Source organism: Canis lupus, chromosome 25 (assembly GCF_003254725.2).
Source record: "Canis lupus dingo isolate Sandy chromosome 25, ASM325472v2, whole genome shotgun sequence".
In the NCBI taxonomy this organism is placed as follows: Eukaryota; Metazoa; Chordata; class Mammalia; order Carnivora; family Canidae; genus Canis; species Canis lupus.
The window spans coordinates 4,849,129-4,875,874 of NC_064267.1; the positions used below are offsets into that span (position 1 = coordinate 4,849,129).

Here is a 26,746-nt window from a genome sequence, read left to right on the forward strand (position 1 = left end):
ATAAGGAAATCCCTTCTAGCTATTTCTACTACAAACAGCAGGCTGCAATTTTCACCCTTCTTCCTTGTGTAAAATATGACTTTGGAGGCTTGTGAAAGCATGTGCTGTTAATTTCTGAAAATCAATAATTAGCACTTCTCAACAGTATGCAATAAAAATAACACAAAGACGAGAAAAAACACATCTCACATAAATGACACACATTCCACTTTGACTAGCTGCATTATTTATGCTTTTCTAGTGGACGATTGATGACCATGGACCAGCTAAGGACTGCAGTAATTATAGGGAGAAAAGATAAACCTAAATTAAAGATTTATTCACTAATCAAAATTAAATGTGTGTCATTAATTTTCTTGATACTAATTTCTATATAGAAACTTCATTCACTGATTCTTTGCAATGCAAGCCTTATCGCTGGAGATGAGGAACACATCACAGACACAGCTTAATCTATACTCTTGTTAGTTTTAGGGATCATAATATTCTTCTTGCTCCCCAAATGATTCTTTAAGCTTAAAAGAAAACCTAATGTGTGTTTCCACTCCCATAATTTCAAATGTAGGGGTTTTCTTTCTCTTTTATTATTTTCCTTTCAATTTTAATTCAGCTTTTGAATTTGCTAACATTTTAAACGTTAAAATGGTTTTAAGAAATCTTTATCAGCCATTTTGTTGATCATTTGTTGCAATTCATGTCTCAGAATAAATGCCCAGGAGAAAAACCCTGAACATTTCCCATATGAAGACAATTAGGCATCATGGCCCTTGTAAATGGACAACAGTGTGCTACAACCTACTCAAGCAATCCACAAGTGGGGCGTTGGTATGTCTTGTCAGATAGAAGAAATGAGTCAGAAATGGGGGAAGGAAAAGACATGGGATAATAAACTCACAGAAAGAATAAGCAATGACCAAAGGCCATCATTGCTGTCACTACAAACACCTTCATTTACACCATCAGGAGGAAAAGTGGGTTAATTTTTTCCTTATAAATTTTATGAGTTCATCTTTTAGGAAAGCCAGCATTGCAGCTGTTTTGGATAAAGACACATCTGTCTTGTTGGCTCTTGACAGCCTTATCATGTCAGGTTTCTGTAGTAGCAGGAATGGTTCAGCAAAAAAAAAAAAAAAATAATAAATAAATAAAGTGAAAACTGAAGGAATTTATTCTACTTCTTTTGGGCATATTCTCACTATAGCAGATCCAAAGAAATGTTTTGGTATCCCTGTCATATCAAAGAAAGAGATAAGTGAAGAAAATACAATCTAAGAATACCAAGAAATATTAGTAAAAAAAATCAGACTATAAATACCACACTTTTGGGGATACCTGGGTGGCTCAGTAGTTGAGCGGCTGCCTTCAGCTCAGGGTGAGATGCTGGGGTCCTGGGATCGAGTGCCACACTGGGCTCCCCATGGGGAGCATGCTTCTCTCTCTGTCTATGTCTCTGCCTCTCTCTGTGTCTCTCATGGATAAATAAAATGTTTTTAAAAAAATACTACACTTTTGCAGTATTATAATTTAGTATTTACTGTTTTAGTATTTCCAGCATAGATGAATGTGTATATATGCACAAATAAATAAATATTGCATGGCCCAAATGTTCTTTTTTTAAAAAAAATATTTATTTATTTATTCATAGACACACAGAGAGAGAGGGGCAGAGACACAGACAGAGGGAGAAGCAGGCTCCACGCAGGGAGCCCGATGTGGGACTCGATCCTGGGTCTCCAGGATCACACCCCAGGCTGCAGGCGGCACCAAACTGCTGCGCCACCAGGGCTGCCCTGCATGGCCCAAATGTTCTAATAGTTTGCACAGAAAAACAGCCTTTTATGTTAGGCTTGTGTTGATACCTCTCACTGTGGAAGAGAAATCGTTTAAGTCCTTTTTCAGTTTGGCAGTGTTGACTGTACATATGATGTATATATGGTATGTGTATACATCATATGTACATGTGATGTAGAGAAATGAATTATTAAAACAAAAGTTCTTCCAAGATACTTCATTTAATTATGCTCTTCGATAATAATAACCAATGTCTGTGTAGTGCTTTATGGTTTACAAAGTACCTTCCCATCTTTTATCACATGTTTCTCAAATCAGATCTATGAGTTAGGTATCAATTCTGTTATCATTTTATGTACCAGGGTATATAAAAGTTAAGTGACTCACTTAATATTACTCAAATTGTAATGACCGGCTATGATAAAACCTATTATCTGGTTCCCAACTTTCTATCATCTTTTATTGCCTACTGCATGCCATATAATCATACTTTAAGGCAGATAGGTTTGAGTAATTATATCCATGATTCTAAGAGTGATCAATTTTAGAACAGTTTTAGAATGAAATGTTTTTCACTCATTATAAGAGTATAGTAAAGAAAAAAAATCTGTGACATTTAATTTGTAATCTCTACTAACCAACTAACTAACCAAGTGAGTGGAGGGTCAGAAAGAGAGAGAGAATCTTAACCAGACTCCACAACCAGCGCTGAGCCTGACACGTGCCTGGATCATACAACCCTGTGATCATGACCTGAGCTGAAATCAAGAGTCAGATGCTTAATCAACTGAGCCACCCAGGCACAGTACTGAGAAAGATTTCTCAGAGCCATCTTAAAATTTCCTGTATAATTCCTGGAAGTTTTACAGAGTCAAGAGTTTTAAGAAATTCAAAAGTACAAACAAAATAGAAAAACCTTACAAGTTAAATTAGTAAAATGGGAATACACATCAGGTGTCCCTCATTTTTAAGAATCATTTTGAAAGTAAGAAGAATGTCATCCCTAAAACTAGTAAGTATTAGTAAATACTGTTCTTTATAAATTCCTAGAATGTAATGGGACTAAAGTAACCCTGACTTGAGAACCAGAAGACCTCACCTAAATCTGACTTGGATGCTACATAGATTGTGTCTTTGGAAAAATCATTTAATAAGAGCCTAGATTAATGGTTTTTAACCATTAATGTATGGATAATGTATGGGGATGTATGTGAAATGCCTGGAAAGGTTTTCGTTTTTGTTTTTCTTTTTTTTTTTTTTCCGTTTTTGTTTTTCAAAATAAACCTGCCTTGAACTCTAATGCCTGGATGTCCTGAGATGCCCATGGGATGGGAAATGGGACAGTGGATAGGGAGTTAGACAGGGTTAGATGAATAGGGTAGGTGTGTTTGAGAATAGTTGAGGGGTTGGGGATATAGTAGAAATTAGAGTTAAAAATCTGAAACTAGGTGAGAGGTACATGGCAGTTCATCACACAATTCTCTCTACCTTTACAGGAACTGGAGAAAAGCTTTCCAGATCTTTTATATGCCTTTAGTAGACAGTGCTTCTTAAACTTCAATGGCTCAGACAAGTCACTGGGAATCTCCTTAAGTGCATGTTCTGATTTAGTAAGTTGGGAAGGCCTGAGAATCTGAAGTTCTCACAAGTTCCCAGGTGATGGGGATACTGTTGGATTATGGACTACACTTGAGTGGACAGGAGTTAGAATACCATGGGACCAGATAATTACCAACTAGAATATTCTATTTCCTCAGCAGGTCAGAGGATGGAGTTTCTCAGCCATCATTTGGTAAGTAAAAAAACAAAGCAAATCACATCATTTTTATTAATATGTAAAAATGGTAAGAAAGAATATTCATTACTAGGCTTAAAATTACTGTTCAAATAGTCAGTTGAGCTCATCTATGAAATAATGTGTCTAGAAGATTATGATATAAGCCAAGACTTAAGACAACTTAAATAATATCTAATATCCAACAGATCTAGTGTTTACATATTAAGAAGAGCTTTGTACCAGAACTGTTCTGTCATGTTTCTGCCCAGAGGCTGTCATGATAAAGTTTATTATCAGTTACTGCTTTACAAGTATAAAATAAGTTAAGCTGTCATATTTTTCTCAGGCAAAGATCCTAAGCTGTCAAAGAATGTCAATTTTAAATCTGACATAGAGAAGAAAATTATCTGTTATTCTGACCTCTAATTTCTTGACATTTTAATGCCATAATTGCTGTGGTTAGTGCTGCTTCATGATTTCACCTGTCAAGGAAGAATGAATCAATAACCTTAAGCCATTTCTCAAATTTTAGCACTAACTTTCAAAATTCAAAGTTATAGGCAGATTGTGGGATATGTGTTGTGTTTATATATATAGATAGATAGATTTTACAAAAGGGATATATATCAATATTCATATATTAAATATTTATTGTTTAAATCAGTGTTTATTTTTAAAAAATTTTTTAAAAAAAGATTTTATTTATTTATTCATGAGAGACAGAGAGAGAGAGAGGCAGAGACACAGGCAGAGGGAGAAGCAGGTTCCCTGCAGGGAGTCCGATGTGGGACTCGATCCCAGGTCTCCAGGATCATGCCCTGGGCAGAAAGCAGGCGCTAAACCGTGGAGCCACCCAGGCATCCCCTAAATCCATGTTTAATTTAAGCATCAAAAAAATTATCTCCCTTAGGCCAGTTGGACTTTAGTATAAGATAACCACAGCCTTCCTTTGGTTTTATTTATGTGAAATGTAATGTAGTATTTAAAAAATACAAAGACAAACGTTATTGAATAAAAGAAATGCACCAAACTGGTAAGAGGGTTAATGTTTTGAACACTGCCTTTCCCAAGAGTTTATGTCCAACCATTTAGGTAGGTATTAACTTTCTCAAGGCATGGTATCATGGTGCAGACTGCTGGTATCTCAACATTGATGTTTTCATAAAAGATGTGGTGCCTCCCAGAGGGCCCTCCTCACAAGGGAAATGTATATGTAAGGGGATATAAATGGCTACCAAATAACGAATATACGAATAACACTTCATTCCCCTTAGCTACAGAGTTCTTTGGGTGACCATAGATGCTAAGCACTTTTCAGGTTGGCAAACATTGTCATGTATTATTCCTCCTTTGTGAAGACAGCAATTGAAGAGGGAGATCAAGTCTTGGCCAGCATTAGACAGTTCACGAAGAACTCACAGATTTTAGGGGGGTTCTCATCTGTTGCAGGTTCTTAAACGATACTGTAGTACATTTTTGGGATTATATTAGGTTTTGTGGAATAGAGGAGATAGGGGTGGGGAGTGAGGAGAACAGCTAACTCATAGCCCTTGATATCCATTAATCTGCTATGGCTACGACATAATAAGCAGTTCCCTTAGTGGTCTTAAGGAGATAAAGTATCTTCCTGAGCAGTCTTGAGTGGATGCAAGTCCACAGGGTCAGAGCAAATTTCTCTCTCTCTGCTGGTGTATGGTTGGGCCTCTGCTGGCTGGGAGAAGGAAGGTAACAGTGTTCTAGGTATGTGCTCCCTTAGCAAGTATTCTTGAGAACTGATGTCAGAGTTTTTGGGTCAGGAAAGTCCTATAATTTGATGATTAAGGCCCATACATAGTCCCTCCACACACATACTGTCCAAAGCAACAGTGTGATTTTTTAATAGAAGCTGGTATTTTTATAGAATTCAAATAATAAATACTATATCCACATAAAGAAAGTTACAATTCTAATTCCATTTTTTATTCCCACTTATCATTTTACTTACTCTCTCTTTTTTTTACTCTCATTTAAATATGAAAAATCTGCTATTTTTCTGTCAATTTTAATGCTGTCATGCACTTTTCTTACATTCAATATGCTTAAAATAGTTTATTTTGCCCGACAGGATTAACTTGGACAGATCTCTATAATGGATAAAATGTATGATAAGATAATTCAGGAGGAAAAAGGTTTATGGCATTTAAAAATAAAAAATCAACTTGGAGATGGTCTTGGAATAAAAGGATACACTACTCCAATTATATTTTTCTGATTCTACAGGTATTGGTTCTAAAAGAAGAATATAATTTTTAAGGTGTTTACAGAACTGGGCAAAGATGTAATGTGAAAAAATAAGTAAGCTCAGAATTACCTCCTATAAAATAATTTGATTACAGGGAGTAAGAAATCAGGGGAGTATAATGGTTTGCAGAGAAAATCCCCTTCTTTCACCACAGAATTTCCTAATATCTGGCTTCTCTCACTCATTCATTCTCTGTCTTTATTCCCTTCTCCCACCTTCAAGCACTAATTCATTTCTTCCCACATACAACGTGATATAACCCTTTACCTAATAACATTTTTACAATGTGTTCTCTGAATATTTAGCCCTAAGGGTCCAAGAGCACCAATCACGAGCCTCTTCCCTCTCCTCTTCTCTGCTTGAAGCCATACAAATGGAGCCAGTTTTGGTAGAGGTATGTAAGAAATAACTTTATGGAAGCAAATTTTTCTTAGAGAGCTCTATTTCCCAAATCTACAAGTTTTCCACCTCTAAAATTAAAAGTAAAAAAAATAAAACAAGCATTCCACTGATGGGAAATGTAGCCATGATTGCTTGTTTTGCACACAGCAGATGGCCACTATTGGGCGGAATGGAGGCTGGGATGTGGCTTCCTGGCAGCAACGCTCACCCAGCAGCTGTTGCTCCTTTACTCTTTCACCTATCTGAAGTCATTTTGTGCAGTGTGGAGGTGATTTAAATAATATTTTATATGAATACTTTCACTAAAAATACTTATGCACATACTAGAGCACCTAATTCCCAACTGTTAGCTATAAACTTTCAGGATAAGAATGTACAGGAATAAAAATACTCTACACTCATCTATTTCATTGATGTGTTTTGGAGAACATTCTGGAATAAAATACTATATGCTCAACTATTTTATCAATGCTTTTTTTTGAGCATTCTGTCTAGAAGTCTGTAATTTTGCATTTATTAAGAAAATACATACTGGCAGCTTATTTTAATGTGAATGATTCTTATTCAAATATTCAACTAGGTTTTCATTAATAACACACACAGGGCATTAAGCATTTTAATGAAGATGCTGAAATAAAACAAGTAAATGAAGGATACTGAAGTGCATTATCTGTGTCTACAATTCAAAAAAGAACACAGTGGTCTCATTACTTGGTTTTGAGATACAACATTCATTTTCCAACATTTGTTAAAAACCTGAGATATATGTTTTATAAAAATTTATGCTGAAAAGAAATTTATACAGAAAGAGATGGAAAGCCAAATTTGTGTCTCAGAGATGACAGAAATTTTTGGAATAATATGGGACTTAACACCTACCTCCCTGAGCACAGGATCAGTGATACTATCCAGGTTGACAGAGCCCTCATAGGTTAAGTAATGAAAAACATTCAGAGCACGGACTGCTTCTGGTCCTCGCTGTTTGTAGCCAAATATAAGGTCAATCCACTGATGCAGTTGGCAAGAAACAAATTCACTTTCCAGGGCCTGCAAGGAGTTAAAAAAGAAATAAGAGACCATACAAACTTAGCAAATCTCTCTTTTTCTTACTTTGAAATATTCTATACAAAGAAGTACAAATACTATGCTCTTTGCATTACTATATTTTTTTTTTTAAATTTTTTTTATTTATTTATGATAGTCACAGAGAGAGAGAGAGAGAGAGGCAGAGACACAGGCAGAGGGAGAAGCAGGCTCCATGCACCGGGAGCCCGACGTGGGATTCGATCCCGGGTCTCCAGGATCGCGCCCTGGGCCAAAGGCAGGCGCTAAACCGCTGCGCCACCCAGGGATCCCGCATTACTATATTTTTAATCTATGTATTAGATATCTTGTTCCTAGAAATGGCAAAATAATAAAACAATTAGACTATTAAAAACACAGGCCTGAATGAAAATTTACTTGCTCTAAAATGCTTAGCTTTCTTGTGGCTCCATTATGTATGGCATATGTTTTTAAAAATTAAATAGATTTCTTAAAAAGAAAACACGTTTAAAAGAAAAATAATTTGAAGTACCTGTCTTAATTTTACAAAAATTTCATTTTTCTATTCCTTATAAAAGATTTTATCTGTTTCTTTTTTTTTTTATTTTTTTTTTATGATAGTCACAGAGAGAGAGAGAGAGGCAGAGACATAGGCAGAGGGAGAAGCAGGCTCCACGCACCGGGAGCCCGACGTGGGATTCGATCCTGGGTCTCCAGGATCGCGCCCTGGGCCAAAGGCAGGCGCCAAACCACTGCACCACCCAGGGATCCCAGATTTTATCTGTTTCTTTGAGAGAGAGAGAGAGAGAGAGAGAGAGAGCAAGCATGAGCGGGAGAAGGCACAGAGGAAGAGGGAGAAGCAGACTCCCTGCTGAGCAGGGAGCCCCATGCAGGGCTGGATCCCAGAACCCTGAGATCATGACCCGAGCCCAAGCAGATGCTTAAGAGCCCCATGCAGGGCTGGATCCCAGAACCCTGAGATCATGACCCGAGCCCAAGCAGATGCTTAACTGACTGAGCCACCCAGGTGCCCCTTCATTTCTCATTTTTAAACATTAGTTTAAAATGAAACCATTTCATTAGAAACTTTGATATATGCTTATTTTCCTGCCTCACATCTTCAAATTTGCTTCTAACACTACTAAAATGGGATGCCTTCCTTTGGCTACAAATGAATTCTTGCTTTTATATAGTCTAGGAATCACTGGGCAATTTTAGATGTTTGCTAGCTAGTAGGAAATGAATGCAAATTAGTAATAGTCAATGAGCTTACTAAGCTTTCATAAAGAGGAAAAAAAAAAAAAAAAGAAGGCCTTTTCATTTCCTAAGAAGCCATCATAAGCTTCCTGGAGGTATCCTGACTTGTAGGCACAGGGTTCTGTTCATACCTGACATGAGCAGTGACAATCACTGTATGGTTCTCTATGCCTCTCACTTACCATATCCACTTGTCATCAATTTCTTATTGATTTTAAGAGCACACTGATTTCAGCAACATGAACAAAAACTGTAGACCTAGCTTCTTAAATTTCAACTAAGTGTAGCCATATTAAACAATTTTCTAAATTACAGCTGTAACTAGATATGTGAATGAAGTCATTCTCTGACTTCATGACCCTGATTTCTAAGGTGTTGACACCAATTTGGAATTCACTTAATTAATAAATAATTCTAAAATTAGCTCTCTGAGAATTCCATTTAATTTTTTTAATCTATAAAATATCTGAATACTTTTTAACTTTTCCTGTGATCACATTTTACTAGTTACTTTATTCCCCTCAACCTCTTCTTAATTTCTTTCTTTCAAAAGTTTTGGTATTTTACTTATACCAATTATTGTGACTGTTTCTCATTCAGAAATATAAACAATTAGACTTTATTAAAGGATAGTTTCTGTACCAAAACGAAAAAGAATTTATATATTCTGTATCTTAGTGGTATTGACATAATAGTTCAGATCAGAATACAGGGAAGGAGATTAAAAATTCTGTATTGGTTATGTCAATAATGTTGGTTTGGTCGATGTGTATAAATGATTCTGTAAGTGCAGTGTAACTAGTTAATAAAGAAAAAAGTCAGTCTAGTTATTTTTCAGTGCCTTGTACAATAAGGGATAAAAACCAAAAGGGATCCCTGGGTGGCACAGCGGTTTGGCGCCTGCCTTTGGCCCAGGGCGCGATCCTGGAGACCCGGGATCGAATCCCACGTCGGGCTCCCGGTGCATGGAGCCTGCTTCTCCCTCTGCCTGTGTCTCTGCCTCTCTCTCTCTCTCTCTCTGTGTGTGACTATCATAAATAAATAAAAAATTAAAAAAAAAAACAAAAACAAAAGATTGGGGGGAGGGGCAAGATGGCAGAAGAGCAGGGTCTCCAAATCACCTATCCCCACCAAATTACCTAGAAAATCTTCAAATTTTCCTGAAAATCTATGAATTCGGCCTGAGAATTAAAGAGAGAACACCTGGAATGCTACAGTGAGAAGAGTTCGCGCTTCTCTCAAGGTAGGAAGACGGGGAAAAAGAAATAAAGACACAAAAGGCCTCCAAGGGGGAGGGGCCCCGCGAGGAGCCGGGCTGAGGCCGGGGCGAGTGTCCCCAGGACAGGAGAGCCCCGTCCCGGAGACGCAGGAGCTGCACCGACCTTCCCGGGCGGAAAGGGGCTCGCGGGGAGTTGGAGCAGGACCCAGGAGGGCGGGGATGCCCTCGGGCTCCCGGGGACAGTAACAGGCACCTGCGCCCCGGGAGAGTGCGCCGAGCTCCCTAAGGGCTGCAGCGCGCACGGCGGGACCCGGAGCAGCTCGGGGGGCTCGGGGGCGGCTCTGCAGAGGGGGCTGCGGGGCCGGAGCACGAATCCACCAGCGCAGGCCCCGGAGCACAGGGCGCCGGGACACAGCCCAGGATCCGGCCTCCCCCCGGGACAGGAAGAGGCCGGGAGGGCCCAGGACAGCGAGGACGCTCCGGCCCGGATCTGAGCAGATCAGCGGCCCCGCCCGGAGCCTCCAGGCCCTGCAGACGGAGAGCTCCGGAGTTACTGGGGGAGCTGAATCCAGGGCTCCAGAGCTGGCCCCGCCACTGGGGCTGTTGCTCCTGGGGCCTCACGGGGTAAACAACCCCCACTGAGCCCTGCACCAGGCAGGGGCAGAGCAGCTCCCCCAAGTGCTCACACCTGAGAATCAGCACAACAGGCCCCTCCCCCAGAACACCAGCTAGACGGACAAGTTCCAGGGGAAGTCAAGGGACTCATAGTCCTTGTATAGTCCTTATACAGAATCAGAAGATACTCCCCCGTGGTTTTTTTTTTTTTTTTGTTTCGTTTTGTTTTGCTTTTTGATTTGTTTCCTTCCCCCACCTTTTTTTCCTTTCTTTCTTTTTCTTTCTCTTTTTCTCCTTTTTCTTTTTTTCTTCCTTTTTTCTTTTTCTCTTTTCTTTCCTTCTTTCTCTCCTCTCTTTTTCTCCTTTTCCCAATACAACTTGTTTTTGGCCACTCTGCACTTAGCAAAATGACTAGAAGGAAAACCTCACCTCAAAAGAAAGAATCAGAAACAGTCCTCTCTCCCACAGAGTTACAAAATCTGGATTACAATTCAATGTCAGAAAGCCAATTCAGAAGCACTATTATACAGCTACTGGTGGCTCTAGAAAAAAGCATAAAGGACTCAAGAGACTTCATGACTGCAGAATTTAGAGCTAATCAGGCAGAAATTAAAAATCAATTGAATGAGATGCAATCCAAACTAGAAGTCCTAACGACGAGGGTTAACGAGGTGGAAGAACGAATGAGTGACATAGAAGACAAGTTGATAGCAAAGAGGGAAACTGAGGAAAAAAGAGACAGACAATTAAAAGACCATGAAGACAGATTAAGGGAAATAAACGACGGCCTGAGGAAGAAAAACCTACATTTAATTGGTGTTCCCAAGGGCGCCAAAAGGGCCAGAGGGCCAGAATATGTATTTGAACAAATCCTAGCTGAAAACTTTCCTAATCTGGGAAGGGAAACAGGCATTCAGATCCAGGAAATAGAGAGATCCCCCCCTAAAATCAATAAAAACCGTTCAACACCTCGACATTTAATAGTGAAGCTTGCAAATTCCAAAGATAAAGAGAAGATCCTTAAAGCAGCAAGAAACAAGAAATCCCTGACTTTTATGGGGAGGAGTATTAGGATAACAGCAGACCTCTCCACTGAGACATGGCAGGCCAGAAAGGGCTGGCAGGATATATTCAGGGTCCTAAATGAGAAGAACATGCAACCAAGAATCCTTTATCCAGCAAGGCTCTCATTCAAAATGGAAGGAGAGATAAAGAGCTTCCAAGACAGGCAGGAACTGAAAGAATATGTGACCTCCAAACCAGCTCTGCAAGAAATTTTAAGGGGGACTCTTACAATTCCCCTTTAAGAAGAAGTTCAGTGGAACAATCCACAAAAACAAGGACTGAATAGATATCATGATGACACTAAACTCATATCTCTCAGTAGTTACTCTGAACGTGAACGGGCTTAATGACCCCATCAAAAGGCGCAGGGTTTCAGACTGGATAAAAAAGCAGGACCCATCTATTTGCTGTCTACAAGAGACTCATTTTAGACAGAAGGACACCTACAGCCTGAAAATAAAAGGTTGGAGAACCATTCACCATTCAAATGGTCCTCAAAAGAAAGCAGGGGTAGCCATCCTTATATCAGATAAACTAAAATTTACCCCGAAGATTGTAGTGAGAGATGAAGAGGGACACTATATCATACTTAAAGGATCTATCCAACAAGAGGACTTAACAATCCTCAATACATATGCCCCGAATGTGGGAGCTGCCAAATATATAAATCAATTAATAACCAAAGTGAAGAAATACTTAGATAATAATACACTTATACTTGGTGACTTCAATCTAGCTCTTTCTATACTCGATAGGTCTTCTAAGCACAACATCTCCAAAGAAACAGGAGCTTTAAATGATACACTGGACCAGATGGATTTCACAGATATCTACAGAACTTTACATCCAAACTCAACTGAATACACATTCTTCTCAAGTGCACATGGAACTTTCTCCAGAATAGACCACAACTGGGTCACAAATCGGGTCTGAACCGATACCAAAAGATTGGGATCGTCCCCTGCATATTCTCAGACCATAATGCCTTGAAATTAGAACTAAATCACAACAAGAAGTTTGGAAGGACCTCAAACACGTGGAGGTTAAGGACCATCCTGCTAAAAGATGAAAGGGTCAACCAGGAAATTAAGGAAGAATTAAAAAGATTCATGGAAACTAATGAGAATGAAGATACAACCATTCAAAATCTTTGGGATGCAGCAAAAGCAGTCCTAAGGGGGAAATACATCGCAATAAAATGCATCCATTCAAAAACTGGAAAGAACTCAAATACAAAAGCTAACCTTACACATAAAGGAGCTAGAGAAAAAACAGCAAATAGATCCTACACCCAGCAGAAGAAGAGAGTTAATAAAGATTCGAGCAGAACTCAATGAAATCGAGACCAGAAGAACTGTGGAACAGATCAACAGAACCAGGAATTGGTTCTTTGAAAGAATTAATAAGATAGATAAACCATTAGCCAGCCTTATTAAAAAGAAGAGAGAGAAGACTCAAATTAATAAAATCATGAATGAGAAAGGAGAGATCACTACCAACACCAAGGAAATACAAACGATTTTAAAAACATATTATGAACAGCTATACGCCAATAAATTAGGCAATCTAGGAGAAATGGACGCATTCCTGGAAAGCCACAAACTACCAAAACTGGAACAGGAAGAAAGAGAAAACCTGAACAGGCCAATAACCAGGGAGGAAATTGAAGCAGTCATCAAAAACCTCCCAAGACACAGGAGTCCAGGGCCAGATGGCTTTCCAGGGGAATTCTAGCAAACGTTTAAAGAAGAAACCATACCTATTCTCCTAAAGCTGTTTTGAAAGATAGAAAGAGATGGAGTACTTCCAAATTCGTTCTATGAGGCCAGCATCACCTTAATTCCAAAACCAAAGACCCCACCAAAAAGGAGAATTACAGACCAATATCCCTGATGAACATGGATGCAAAAATTCTCAACAAGATACTGGCCAATAGGATCCAACAGTACATTAAGAAAATTATTCACCATGACCAAGTAGGATTTATCCCTGGGACCCAAGGCTGGTTCAACACCCGTAAAACAATCAATGTGATTCATCATATCAGCAAGAGAAAAACCAAGAACCATATGATCCTCTCATTAGATGCAGAGAAAGCATTTGACAAAATACAGCATCCATTTCTGATCAAAACTCTTCAGAGTGTAGGGTTAGAGGGAAGATTCCTCAACATCTTAAAAGCCATCTACGAAAAGCCCACAGCAAATATCATTCTCAATGGGGAAGCACTGGGAGCCTTTCCCCTAAGATCAGGAACAAGACAGGGATGTCCACTCTCACCAATGCTATTCAACATAGTACTGGAAGTCCTAGCCTCAGCTATCAGACAACAAAAAGACATTAAAGGCATTCAAATTGGCAAAGAAGAAGTCAAACTCTCCCTCTTCGCCGATGACATGATACTCTACATAGAAAACCCAAGAGCCTCCACCCCAAGATTGCTAGAACTCATACAGCAATTCGGTAGCGTGGCAGGATACAAAATCAATGCCCAGAAATCAGTGGCATTTCTATACACTAACAATGAGACTGAATAAAGAGAAATTAAGGAGTCAATCCCATTTACAATTGCACCCAAAAGCATAAGATACCTAGGAATAAACCTCACCAAAGAGGTAAAGGATCTATACCCTAAAAACTATAGAACTCTTCTGAAAGAAATTGAGAAAGACACAAAGAGATTGAAAACTATTCCATGCTCATGGATTGGCAGAATTAATATTGTGAAAATGTCAGTGTTACCCAGGGCAATATACACATTTAATGCAATCCCTATCAAAATACCATGGACTTTCTTCAGAGAGTTAGAACAAATTATTTTAAGATTTGTGTGGAATCAGAAAAGACCCCGAATAGCCAGGGGAATTTTAAAAAAGAAAACCATATCTGGGGGCATCACAATGCCAGATTTCAGGTTGTACTACAAAGCTGTGGTCATCAAGACAGTGTGGTACTGGCACAAAAACAGACACATAGATCAGTGGAACAGAATAGAGAACCCAGAAGTGGACGCTGAACTTTATGGTCAACTAATATTCGATAAAGGAGGAAAGACTATCCATTGGAAGAAAGACAGTCTCTTCAATAAATGGTGCTGGGAAAATTGCACATCCACATGCAGAAGAATGAAACTAGACACTCTCTTTCACCATACACAAAGATAAACTCAAATGGATGAAAGATCTAAATGTGAGACAAGATTCCATCAAACTCCTACAGGAGAACACAGGCAACACCCTTTTTGAACTCAGCCACAGTAACTTCTTGCAAGATACATCCATGAAGGCAAAAGAAACAAAAGCAAAAATGAACTATTGGGACTTCATCAAGATAAGAAGCTTTTGCACAGCAAAGGATACAGTCAACAAAACTAAAAGACAACCTACAGAATGGGAGAAGATATTTGCAAATGACGTATCAGATAAAGGGCTAGTTTCCAAGATCTATAAAGAACTTCTTAAACTCAACACCAAAGAAACAAACAATCCAATCATGAAATGGGCAAAAGACATGAAGAGAAATCTCACAGAGGAAGACATAGACATGGCCAACATGCACATGAGAAAATGCTCTGCATCACTTGCCATCAGGGAAATACAAATCAAAACCACAATGAGATCCCACCTCACACCAGTGAGAATGGGGCAAATTAACAAGGCAGGAAACCACAAATGTTGGAGAGGATGTGGAGAAAAGGGAACCCTCTTCCACTGTTGGTGGGAATGTGAACTGGTGCAGCCACTCTGGAAAACTGTGTGGAGGTTCCTCAAAGAGTTAAAAATAGACCTGCCCTATGACCCAGCAATTGCACTGTTGGGGATTTACCCCAAAGATACAGATGCAATGAAACGCTGGGACACCTGCACCCCGATGTTTATAGCAGCAATGGCCACAATAGCCAAACTGTGGAAGGAGCCTCTGTGTCCATTGAAAGATGAATGGATAAAGAAGATGTGGTTTATGTATACAATGGAATATTACTCAGCAATGAGAAATGACAAATACCCACCATTTGCTTCAACGTGGATGGAACTGGAGGGTATTATGCTGAATGAAGTAAGTCAGTCGGAGAAGGACAAACATTATATGTTCTCATTCATTTGGGGAATATAAATAATAGTGGAAGGGAATCTAAGGGAAGGGGGAAGAATTGTGTGGGAAATATCAGAAAGGGAGACAGAACGTAAAGACTCCTAACTCTGGGAAACGAACTAGGGGTGGTAGAAGGGGAGGAGGGCGGGGGGTGGGAGTGAATGGGTGACGGGCACTGGGGGTTATTCTGTATGTTGGTAAATTGAACACCAATAAAAAATAAATAAAAAAAAAAGAATTAAAAAAAAAAAAGAAAAAAAACCCAAAAGATTATGGAGTACCTAATGTCCAAATGTATTCGTGGGAATTCAAAATAGTAGTGAAATCAGATATATTACATAAAGATTTTTAGGGGTGCCTGGTGGCTCAGTAAGTGGGGCTCAGTAAGTTTGGTTTTAGTTCAGGGCATGATCTCATGGGTCCTGGGTTCCAGCCCTGGGAGATGCTCCCTGCTGAAGCGGAGTCCGCTTGAAGATTCTATTCCTTTGCCCCTCCCCCTATTTGTGCAAGAATGCTTTTGCTCCCTCTCTCCCTTTTCTAAAATAAATAAATAAATCTTTAAAAAAATAAAGGAGGATTTTACCAACATCATCACATAATCAGTTTGCAGCAATCATTTCAAATAAATCTTATTGATATTACTACACATATTTGGAAAGGATTGATGAAATTTACTATTACTCTGTTAGAGTGAAATGATTATTGAATAAAATGCCTAATGCAGGTGTGAGAGGTGGAGGGAATCATGATTTTTGACTAATTTGAATTTAAAAATGGATTTGTTATCTTTATCTCCATCCTCTACTTTCATTTCTCTCCCCTACCAGAGGCAACATCTGTAACGTGGTTGATATTTCTCCTTTTGTTTGCATCTGTTTTTATAAAACATCACTCATTATTTGTGTATGTATTTTTTTTTAATTTTTATTTATTTATGATAGTCACAGAGAGAGAAAGAGAGAGAGGCAGAGACACAGGCAGAGGGAGAAGCAGGCTCCATGCACCGGAAGCCCGATGTGGGATTCGATCCCGGGTCTCCAGGATCGTGCCCTGGGCCAAAGGCAGGCGCTAAACCGCTGCACCACCCAGGGATCCCTGTATGTATTTTTGATTCATAAAAATGGTATCGTTATAGATTTCATTTAGTTTCTTACTTTTTCCACCTAGCATTGCTTTTGAAGATCAGCCTGCGTCGCTGTGTGTATAGGAAGTCCATTGCTTCTACTAACCACACAGAACTGCCCCCAGCAGTGAGCTCTAGACTGCCTCTAACTCCCTATGACAGAATGCTGTGATAAGTGTCTTCTCTTGAATCTCTTTTTGGATCTTTGTGAGAATTTGTTTGGGACTTATAATCTGGAGTAGGACTGCTGTGTCACTGTAGTGGATGTGTACAATGACTCAGCAGTAATTAGTGCCCAGATGCTCTTTAGGATGGCTGCCCCTGTCTCCACTCCCTCCAGCAGTGCATAGGGTTCTATGTGTTCACATCCTCATCAACTCTTAGTATTATCCAGGTTTCTAATTTAGCCAGTGTAATAGGTATGAAACAATACCTCATTGTTTTAATTTGTCTTCCTCTGATTAATAAGGAATTTGACATCTTTTAAAATACGGCCTTTTGGGTTTCCTCCTCTGTAAATTTCTTGTTTACATCCTGTCTTTATGCTGTTACTTTGCAAAAGTTCTTTGTATGTTTTAGGTAATAGTTCCTTGTTGGTTTTAAACATTGCAAATGTATTCTTCCAAATGTCATGTGTCTATGAACTTTTTATCCATGTTGTTCTTTGTTGACCAGAAATTCCTAATTTTGAGCGAATCAGATATTTTTTTCTCTTTATTTTTTATACTCTCGGGATTTTGTTTTGAAATTACAAAGATGACTTTCTATAATTTTGATGTATTTACTTTTCATATATTGATCTTTAATCCATCTAGAGTCTACTTTTACTTGTGTAAGTGGTATTAAATAGGGATTTAGTATTGTTTTTGTTTATATAGTCGATTTTTCCAATACCATCTATTAAACAAATACAACGTTCCTTAGTGGTATATGATGCCACCTTTAGTGTGTGTATTTCTGAAACAAAGATATGAAATTGCTAGTGTTTACAGATATGATAATCTACCTAGAAAAAACAATACAATCAGCAACCAACATATTAGAACTAATAAAAGGGTTGCAAGGTCCCTCTTTCTTTTTGTCTTTATTCCCTCCCTGTTTCCTCCTTTCCTTTCCCTTTTCTCTATCTATCTATCTATCTATCTATCTATCTATCTATCTATCTATTCATAGTCCATCCATCTATCCATCCATTCATCCATCTGGATATGTGTGAGTCTCCAGGTGTTTCCACTCTTTTTATTTCATTTGTTACCCTAATTTACCCTAATTATCTTTATTTCTCATATATCTTTATATATGGTGGATGTATTCTTCTTTTTCAGTCACTGCAGCTATTTCTGATCCTTATTCTTCCCTATAACTTTTACAATAAATGCACATAGATACATCAAAATAATTGTGATTGGGATTCAATAAATTTTTGGATTTATTTGGGAAAATTGATATTAAGTTTTCCCATCCAGAGTCCCAGAATATCTCTTTACTTATATTGATTTTCTGTATGTATTTTATTAGAGTTAAAAATTAATATTTTCTCCATAAAGGATGTGAGAATTCTTGGTTAATACCCTGACTGTCTGTAAGTTTTGTTGCAATTATAACATTTCCAAAATTATGTTTCATATATGGTTACTGATGATGTAAAAAAAAAAAAACACACTGATTTCTTCAAGCTGATTTTGTTTCTGGCAAGACTTATTAGCTATAACTGTAACTTCTTTATTTTTTCTTTATAGAATTGTTCTCAACTTTGATGATGACATTAAACAATAGTGTTATGATATGAAGCATCTGTCTTTTTTCTAATCTTAAATGATTATGAGTGTGTATATGTGTGCTACATCAATATTTTTTTATCAATATTAATCAATATTAATTTACATATATAATTATATGGGTTGTTAAATATTTTACTTAGAATTTTTGTATTTATACCTATACATGTAATGGCCCTATTTCTTTATCCTTTTTTCTCCCTTTAACAACTTTTGGAATCAAGATCACATTAGCCTCATGGATGGCTTGCCATGTTTTCTCCCACTACTTCCTGATAAATGACTTTATTATCTCTTGAAAATTTGAGAATATGGCCTTAGATAACTTGGAGATGGAAGATTTTACACCATTTAAATTTCTTTAAGGCTTTTAAGTCTCTATTTCTTTTGTCTCAATTTCAACATTTTATATATTTTCTCAGTATTTATTTCATTTCAGTTTAAAAAATTAGTTGTTTATAACATACTTTAATTCAATTGAAAAAATCTCTAAGTCAATAGTTATTTATTCTATCCTATTCTGTATGAGAGACAGTAGAGTGAATCAATTAATAATTAATTGTTTAAATAATTTTGCCTCAGGATTTTTGGGGAGGGGTCATAAAATTAAATGACAAAGAAACAGTAAGGGAGCAGATTCAACAGATAATGAATGTCTCATGGATTGTCTGTCTTGCTAGTCACTGTGCAGAGAGAAAAGAAAATCCACTTAGAACATATAAAAGCCAGTCCTGGTTTTGAATCAAATGTATACCTGATAATCGAATTTTAGATATCCCATCATGGAAGCATAAAGACCTATGTAAAGCTAAAGCCTGACACTGAGACTGAACTGTACTCTAAATAGTATCAATCTGTTACTAAATACATGTTACCTGCTTATTTGTTCTTTACAGAACTATGTTTTCTTATGCAATCCCATTTTGGACTCTGAAACAAGATTTTTTTTTTTTTGAAACAAGATTTTATTGCAAATACTTACAATGGAAAAATATCAGGAAATACTTGATTCCTAAGCTATTAGGGTTATAATGGTCTTAATAGCTCTCTTTACCCTCTACTTCCATATCTAAAAGTAGAAGCAATTGCGTTAAGCCTAGGTAAACCAATTCCCAATCCATAATTCTACCCTGGGGATCTGGGAGGAAGGAAATAAAGAGTGAGATTTAAACCAGAGAGGATATCTCTTAGATGGATAATAGTTACCTAATTCTAATTTCCATATTGTCCCATGGGTATTAGATGCTAGAGAATTCTTTCTCCAGCAGGTTTAGGATAAAGCATCGCTGAACTTATGAAAAAGGAAACCAGGCTAGTGGAATTAACTCTGAGGATAAAATATTTATTTCTCCTGAAATCTTTTTATTTAAGAATACTGAATTTCCATCTCCTCTTCTTGACTAGAGAAAGAATATTTCCAAGCTTTTTCTCCTATTGCCTCAAAAATCTGCTTCTGATATTGAAAAAATTCTCTGAAGAGAGTTGCATACAGTCAAGTAGACCATCAGAAATCATAGTGTTCCTTCTTCTGTAGGGGGCTTAAATTATTCTATTCCTTGATTGCTTACTGGATGTATAATAAAGGAATATAACTCCATTCCCACTGGCCTCACTCTGGTCTTAGCTCTTATTGCTTTCCACATGGACAACTGCAATAGACCTCAACCTCTTTCTCTAATCCAACCCGTCTTGCATGCATCCTGCTCGGGGGGACAGACTTCTGAAACCATCATGTTCCTATTGTCATCATCTAGTTCACATCTTTGAAGGTTCCTCTCAGCAAAACACATGAGGGTAAACTTTACCTGACTCCTAAGGCCTTTTACAAACCTTGACCCCACCCTACCCCACCAGTTCCTCGGACTTCAGGATATACATCCTTGGCTCCAAGTAGCACAGACAATTCACAGCCCAGACACAGAGCAGCCAGTACAACATTTGAGCCTCTGTTGCTCCTTTCTCCTTATTTGAAAGTATTTCATCCTCCTGCTTCTTTTTCAGGTCTTAGCCATCCTTCTTACTCAAGTTCAATGTTTGCTTCCTGAGTTCTCCGGGTCACACTCTATGAATTCTTCTATGAATTTCTATGGCACTTGAAATCAGTACCCTCCTGTTTAATGGAGCAAGATAATGTATACACATTTACTTGTGAAATTCGATTTGTATATAAACTGGGAAGTGCTATACAAACAAATGGGGTTATTACCAATTAGCACTTGTTTCAAACCTGCAATACTGTATCCTCAATTAGAATGTAAGTGTTTCTAAGATAGGGAACATATCTAGTGCTTCTCTTCCATTTTTCTTTTTTTTTAAGATTTTATTTATTTATTTATTCATGAGAGACAGAGAGAGAGAGAGAGAGAGAGAGAGAGAGAGAGAGGCAGAGACACAGGCAGAGGGAGAAGCAGGCTCCATGCAGGGAGCCTGATGTGGGACTAGACCCTGGGTCTCCAGGATCACACCCTGAGCTGAAGGTGGTGCTAAACCGCTGAGCCACGCGGGCTGCCCTCTTCCATTTTTCATAGCTCCTAACCTAGTATTAGATACTAAATATTTAATAAATATTATTGGTTAATTAATTAAGCAATGGAAAAGATGTGTTGGTAACAAGAAATGTCAGGAATGGGAAAGAAGCTCATGTACTCAGTCAGTGAATATTGACGGACCATCTGCTATGCACTGACACTATTCTAGATTTTAGGATTAGAGCAGTAAATAAAAGAAACCAAAATCCCTGCTTTTCAGCATTGTAGTGGGGGGAGATCGATACAGCCCCAGATAGTAAGATACAGAAGGTGGTAAGTGCTAAAGAAAAGAGAAAGGTAGAAAAGAAAGTTAAGGAGTATGGATGGATGGCAAGTGGACTGCCATTTTGGAGTAGGTGGTCAGAGAAGGCTTCTTTGAGTTTGTGACAATTAAGGACCACAATAAGGAAGTGAAATATAAACACATCTAGGAGAAGAGGATTTCAAACAGCCTCATTCACTCATTCATTTATCCCTCATTCATTCAATACAGAACATCTGTTATGTGCCAGAGAGTTACTCTAGGCCCCAGAGATAATATGACAAACAAGACAAAAGCTCTCATCTCCAGGAGTATGTCCCCTTGGTTTTTAGTTTTTTTTAGTATGTCCCCTTGAAATGCAAATAAACAATGTGAAAATACTCTCATCTCTCTCAAGCTCCAAAGTACTGACCATCCACCCTATGCTAGAAACTAGCCTTGGAGGATATTCAGATGAATAAGGATTCCATGTCCTCACAAAGATCACAGTCCAGTAGAAGAGAAACATGTCAACTTGGGCTTTTCCTCCTCCAACTCTAAGCTGACCATAGGCACTAAAGGTCCTTATTACATTTCTAGCAGAAGTTACTAAATATAATGATGCATCTCTGCTGCTCTTTCCATCACCACTCTACAAATGCTTCCCCTACCATTTACTTGCCTCTATAAGACAGAGAAATCAGAGGGAAAATGATCACAGCTAGGAAGCAGCAGAGAAAGACTGTTTATTGGTTGGAACTTTATTATTTTTTCTCTCTCTTTAAAAAAAACATTACTTAAGTTCAACTTTGTTAACATAATAATGTATTATTAGTTTCAGGGGTAGAATTTAGTGATTCATCAATTGCATATAACATCCAGTGCTCATCACATCAGGTGCCCTCCTTCATGCCCATCAGCCAGTTACCTCATTCCCCCTCCCACCTCCCTTCCAGCAACCTCCAGTGTGTTCCCTAGAGTTAAGAATCTCTTACGTATTGCCTCTCTGTTTTTATCTTCTTTTGTTTTTCCTCCCCTTCTTAAACTCCACGTGAGTGAAATAATATAATATTTGTCTTTCTGTCTTATTGTGCTTAGCATGATACCCTCTAGTTCCATCCACATCCTTGTAAATGGCAGAATATCATTCTTTTTGATGGATGAGTATTATTCATTGATTAGCTTCTTACTACCTTCACTGCTACCACCCTGGTCCAAGCCCCCGTCACCTCTCACAAAACCTGCTAACAGATTCATGCCTGACTATACTGTGCCTCAACAGTTCATTTCCAACACTGCAGCCAGAATGATCTCTTCAAAATGGAAGATCATGGCTTGCTTCTGCTCAAAGCACTGTGACAACTCTCTATTTCACTCAGAGCAAAGATGCAAAGTGTTTACCATGGCCTTTCAGGCCATATGTGACCTGGCCTCATTGCTGCTCAGTCTTCTACTAGGCGCCCCCAACGCTCTCTGCCCTAGCTCCATGGCTTCCTTGGGAAGCAGATCCCTGCCATGGGGCATTTGCTCCAGATGGTCCTTCTGCTGCAGAAAGTCTTTCCACAAGACAGCCACTTGGTTCACTCTCTCATCTCCTTCCAGTCTAAAGCAAATATTACTTTCACAATGAGGGGATCCTGACTTTCTACCCTGTATTCCTGATCCCCTTATCTTTCACTACTTTATTCCGTAGTATTGATTATTTTATAACATGTTACATATTTTACTTATTTATTTTCTATTTTACGGTCTGTTTCCCTTTGATCAAAAGTAAGCTGTATGAGGGCAGGGATCTTTGTCTGTTTCACTCCAAACAGATAAAACAGCACCCAGAACATTCAGTAACTACCTGTTGAACGCATGGATCAGAGCATCTATCGGCATTTGCTGTGACTGATGTTTACTTGTCAATGTTCCTAACTGGAGTGTGACCTCCTGAGGGCCATTCACTGTGGTGCTCATGCTTGTGTTTTCAGAGCCCAGAGCAGTCGGAACTTTGTAACAGGCCCTCAATGAATAGGAGGAAAGAAGGAATTTCTTTACATTAGCTTTCTTCTGAGTGGGATCCATATCTAATTCTTCGTGTTTTCCATAATGCTTTACTCAGAGCTGGCTCAAAGATTTATGGAATAAACAAACCCCCAGTTTCAGAGATAAGGAGGACCTTGAAACTCTATGAGATTGGTTGTCCAAGTGTCACAGCTAACAGGTGGCAGAACAGGCAGTTAAACACAAAATACTTGAGTCTGCTATAAATTACTTCCACGAGTCTCATCTCCTGAAACTTCTTTTTAGAGCAGGGTGCTTTGTAGTATAAAAGCATACCTCAAATGCAAATTGTTATCTATCAGAAAGAGCCTTTTTCTTTCAAATATGAAAATCTTGCAAAGGATGTAATGCAGTAAAAGCAAACCACAATCAGTTCTGCTTTCTCTGCCTCGGGCACTGCGCTCTGCTCCACAGACGGAGAATGTTCTACATTTGGTCCAGGAGCACCTATGCTGGGCTGAGTGCCGGATGAGATTATCAGTGCACATCCGTGAAAGGCCTTTTTCTAAAACAAAGTTTAAAAAAGGGCAGATTATGATTGATGAACCCAGCATTAGGGTAATGTTATCAGAGATACTTTCTATTTCTGTCCTTTGTGGAGAGGTCAGATTCTAATCATGTTAGAAGTGAACACAGTGCTTTATTAATGTTTCATGAGTGAGTCGGTTATAATCAGCCTAGCTGGGTGTGGGTAAATTAAACCAATTTTTGATGTATGAACTCAATGCACTTAAAATTTATTTAAATGTCTATCCAACGTGTCCATATCGCTTTTCCAGGTTTTCTAATGAGACCAAATTTTGAGTTTCACAGTTCTTCAGTAAAACACAATCCTTGTCACTGTATTTACAAAGTATAAACAATGGTACTTAATTATATATATTATTTCCAACAACTAGAAAACCAATTAACTAAAAAAATTCATCTTTAAAAATCAAAGGACTCTCATTTTTTAAAAATCAGAGAAGGAAATTAGGTTGTAGACATACACAAGTTCCTACAAATCTATCAAAATACCTTTTCAGTTGCTGCCATGGGATAATAAAACTGATTTATAACCAATGGTATCATCCCTTTTTGTAAATTACTTTTGTCTTCTTTGCCTTGAATTTCTTAATGACAGCTTGAAAGAAGGAAGGAATGCTCAAGGATACAGAATACTAATCCATACAAAGAGATGAACATTTTTGACCACTGTGAATGTTATTTCTTTGAGACATATGATATTTTCATTTTATACTTTAGGCTCATTACAAAGAACCCCTTCAAATAACGGAAGATAATCCCAGCACAAATTATAAATATTCTAGAGCACATTTTCTCTAAACCTATTTCCTAAGAACTAAATCCTGTGTGAGCTACTCAGCTGGTACAAAGTTAGAAACTTTTAACGTTACGAAACAATATAAAAGAATGAAGGCTGTACTCATGAAATTTGTGGAAAATTTAAACCTTTCTATATTTTCTGTTACTACTCAGGCTTTGTGTATTAGAGGCACATTCATTAAATAACTATTCTTTCAGTAGAAAAAAAAAGGGAAAGAGAGATGTACATGATTGATTACATTTCCTAGTGTTAACACAGATGCCTGACATTATTTCTGCATGACATCAGGGTGATCCTTTCCCATCAGGATGACGGGAAAACTGACCAGAAGTTGAGGCAAAGGAAAGTATTATCAGGGTACTGAGAAGGACCACTGTGAGCTAAGAAAAGCAGTACAGGAGACACACAGCTACTTTTCATAAGATGTCCTTTGAGTGCTCTGCTGCCTAGCACTGTTCTCAGTGGCAGCACTCACCCACTGCCCCATTAGCTCTAATGCTCATGCAGCCTAGAATTGTGGCTCCAGATGCAGAACCTTGTTGATACCATGACAACTTTCCCTTCCTGTTCTGTAGGGTTCCTTCAAGGAAAAGACAGAGAAAGAAGACAGGAAGAATAAACACTTTGCAAGCCATCTATTCTGGGCCAGCAGGCACTTCCTACATATGGCTGATTTCACCTGGCATTGCATCCTGGTGCTGCAGAGAACCAAGACTGGGGCAGTTGGATTCTACCCAAATATACAGATTTTTGTGTAGAGCCTCTCACTCCGTGGAGCAGGGTTTTGTTAAAGTCCTACCTGACTCTTTAATGCCTAGAAGACAAGAGTGCCTTGCTTCTTTCATTTCTTCACAAAAACAAGTTGGAACTTGTTATTATAATAAAATGAAATATATAATATATAAAAACAATGTTATATGCCAATTACACCTCAATTAAAAAAAAGAGCTACAAATAAGTACTATGCATTTCTGAAAATGTTTTATGATATCTTCAGAAATGCACACATATTTATTCCTTATGTTTCTGTCAGTTATAAAACTTAATTCTTTTGAATATGTGAGAGCATATTTGAGGGACAGTTAATTTAACATATGCGATCTTTATGGTTCTTAGTACGCTATAGGTACTTGGCTTAATGACACACTTGACTCGATAAAAATGTATTTACATTGATAGTAAACAGTGAGATTTACTTTATTTTTTTATTTTTTATTTTTTTAGTTATTTATGATAGTCACAGAGAGAGAGAGAGAGAGGGAGGCAGAGACACAGGCAGAGGGAGAAGCAGGCTCCATGCACCGGAGCCCAACGTGGGATTCGATCCCGGGTCTCCAGGATCACGCCCTGGGCCAAAGGCAGGCGCCAAACCGCTGCGCCACCCAGGGATCCCGAGATTTACTTTAAAGAAGAACTGCATTTTGTCTTAAAGTTTGTTCAGCAGCACTTAAGCTGACAGAAAGACAAGATATAAGAGGTATGTAAACAGAAGTCAGGTAATTAATTATGTTATCTGATAGTAAATGATTTCTTGTATTTTATTTATATGCAATAGAAGTACTCTGAATAATTATAAAGTAATTTCCCACTGAAAATTTGTATTTATGAATTTTATTTCTTTCTTAAAGTAACAGGGAAAATCTATTTTAGAGTTTAACTTGTCTTTAGAGTGTCAGAATCATTTCTCAGGCTGTATCGTTCAATGAACAGTCTGCTAAATTCTCTTAAGATCTAAATGATATGAAACCATTTGGTGAGAATCAAGTATTTCTAAGGAAAAGAGATTTTTAAAAATCTTATGTGGTGATCATATGAACAACTCAGATAACTTAAAACTCAATTATAAGTCTCAGTCAAAATTAGGTGTTTGGGGGTCATTCACGAATAGATATTAATAGTTTACAGATAACTATTCCTAAGTTCATTGTGGTATTTTGAAAACAGCATTAGTCTAATTGGCTTTGGTTCTCAAGTCGATCTATAAAGCCACATTAATTTAATTTTATTTTTTAAAAGATTTTATTGATTTATTTATTCATGAGAGACACACAGAGAGAAGCAGAGACATAGGCTGAGGGAGAAGCAGGCTCCCTGAGGGGAGCCTGATGCAGCACTTGATCCCAGGACCCCGGGATTACGACCTGAGCCAAAGGTAGA

The 26,746-nt window shown here is 38.1% G+C and overlaps 1 protein-coding gene across 11 annotated transcripts in view; it reads right to left on the reverse strand.

Moving 5' to 3' along the window:
• The window catches only part of NBEA (neurobeachin), a 674,158-nt gene that overhangs the window by 37,986 nt on the left and 609,426 nt on the right, over positions 1-26,746 (reverse strand). For all 11 annotated transcript variants that reach the window (XM_049101416.1, XM_049101413.1, XM_049101412.1 and 8 more), the window contains one exon: positions 7,131-7,298. In XM_049101416.1, the coding sequence (XP_048957373.1) occupies positions 7,131-7,298 (168 nt within the window). The remainder of the gene's footprint in view (positions 1-7,130; positions 7,299-26,746) is intronic.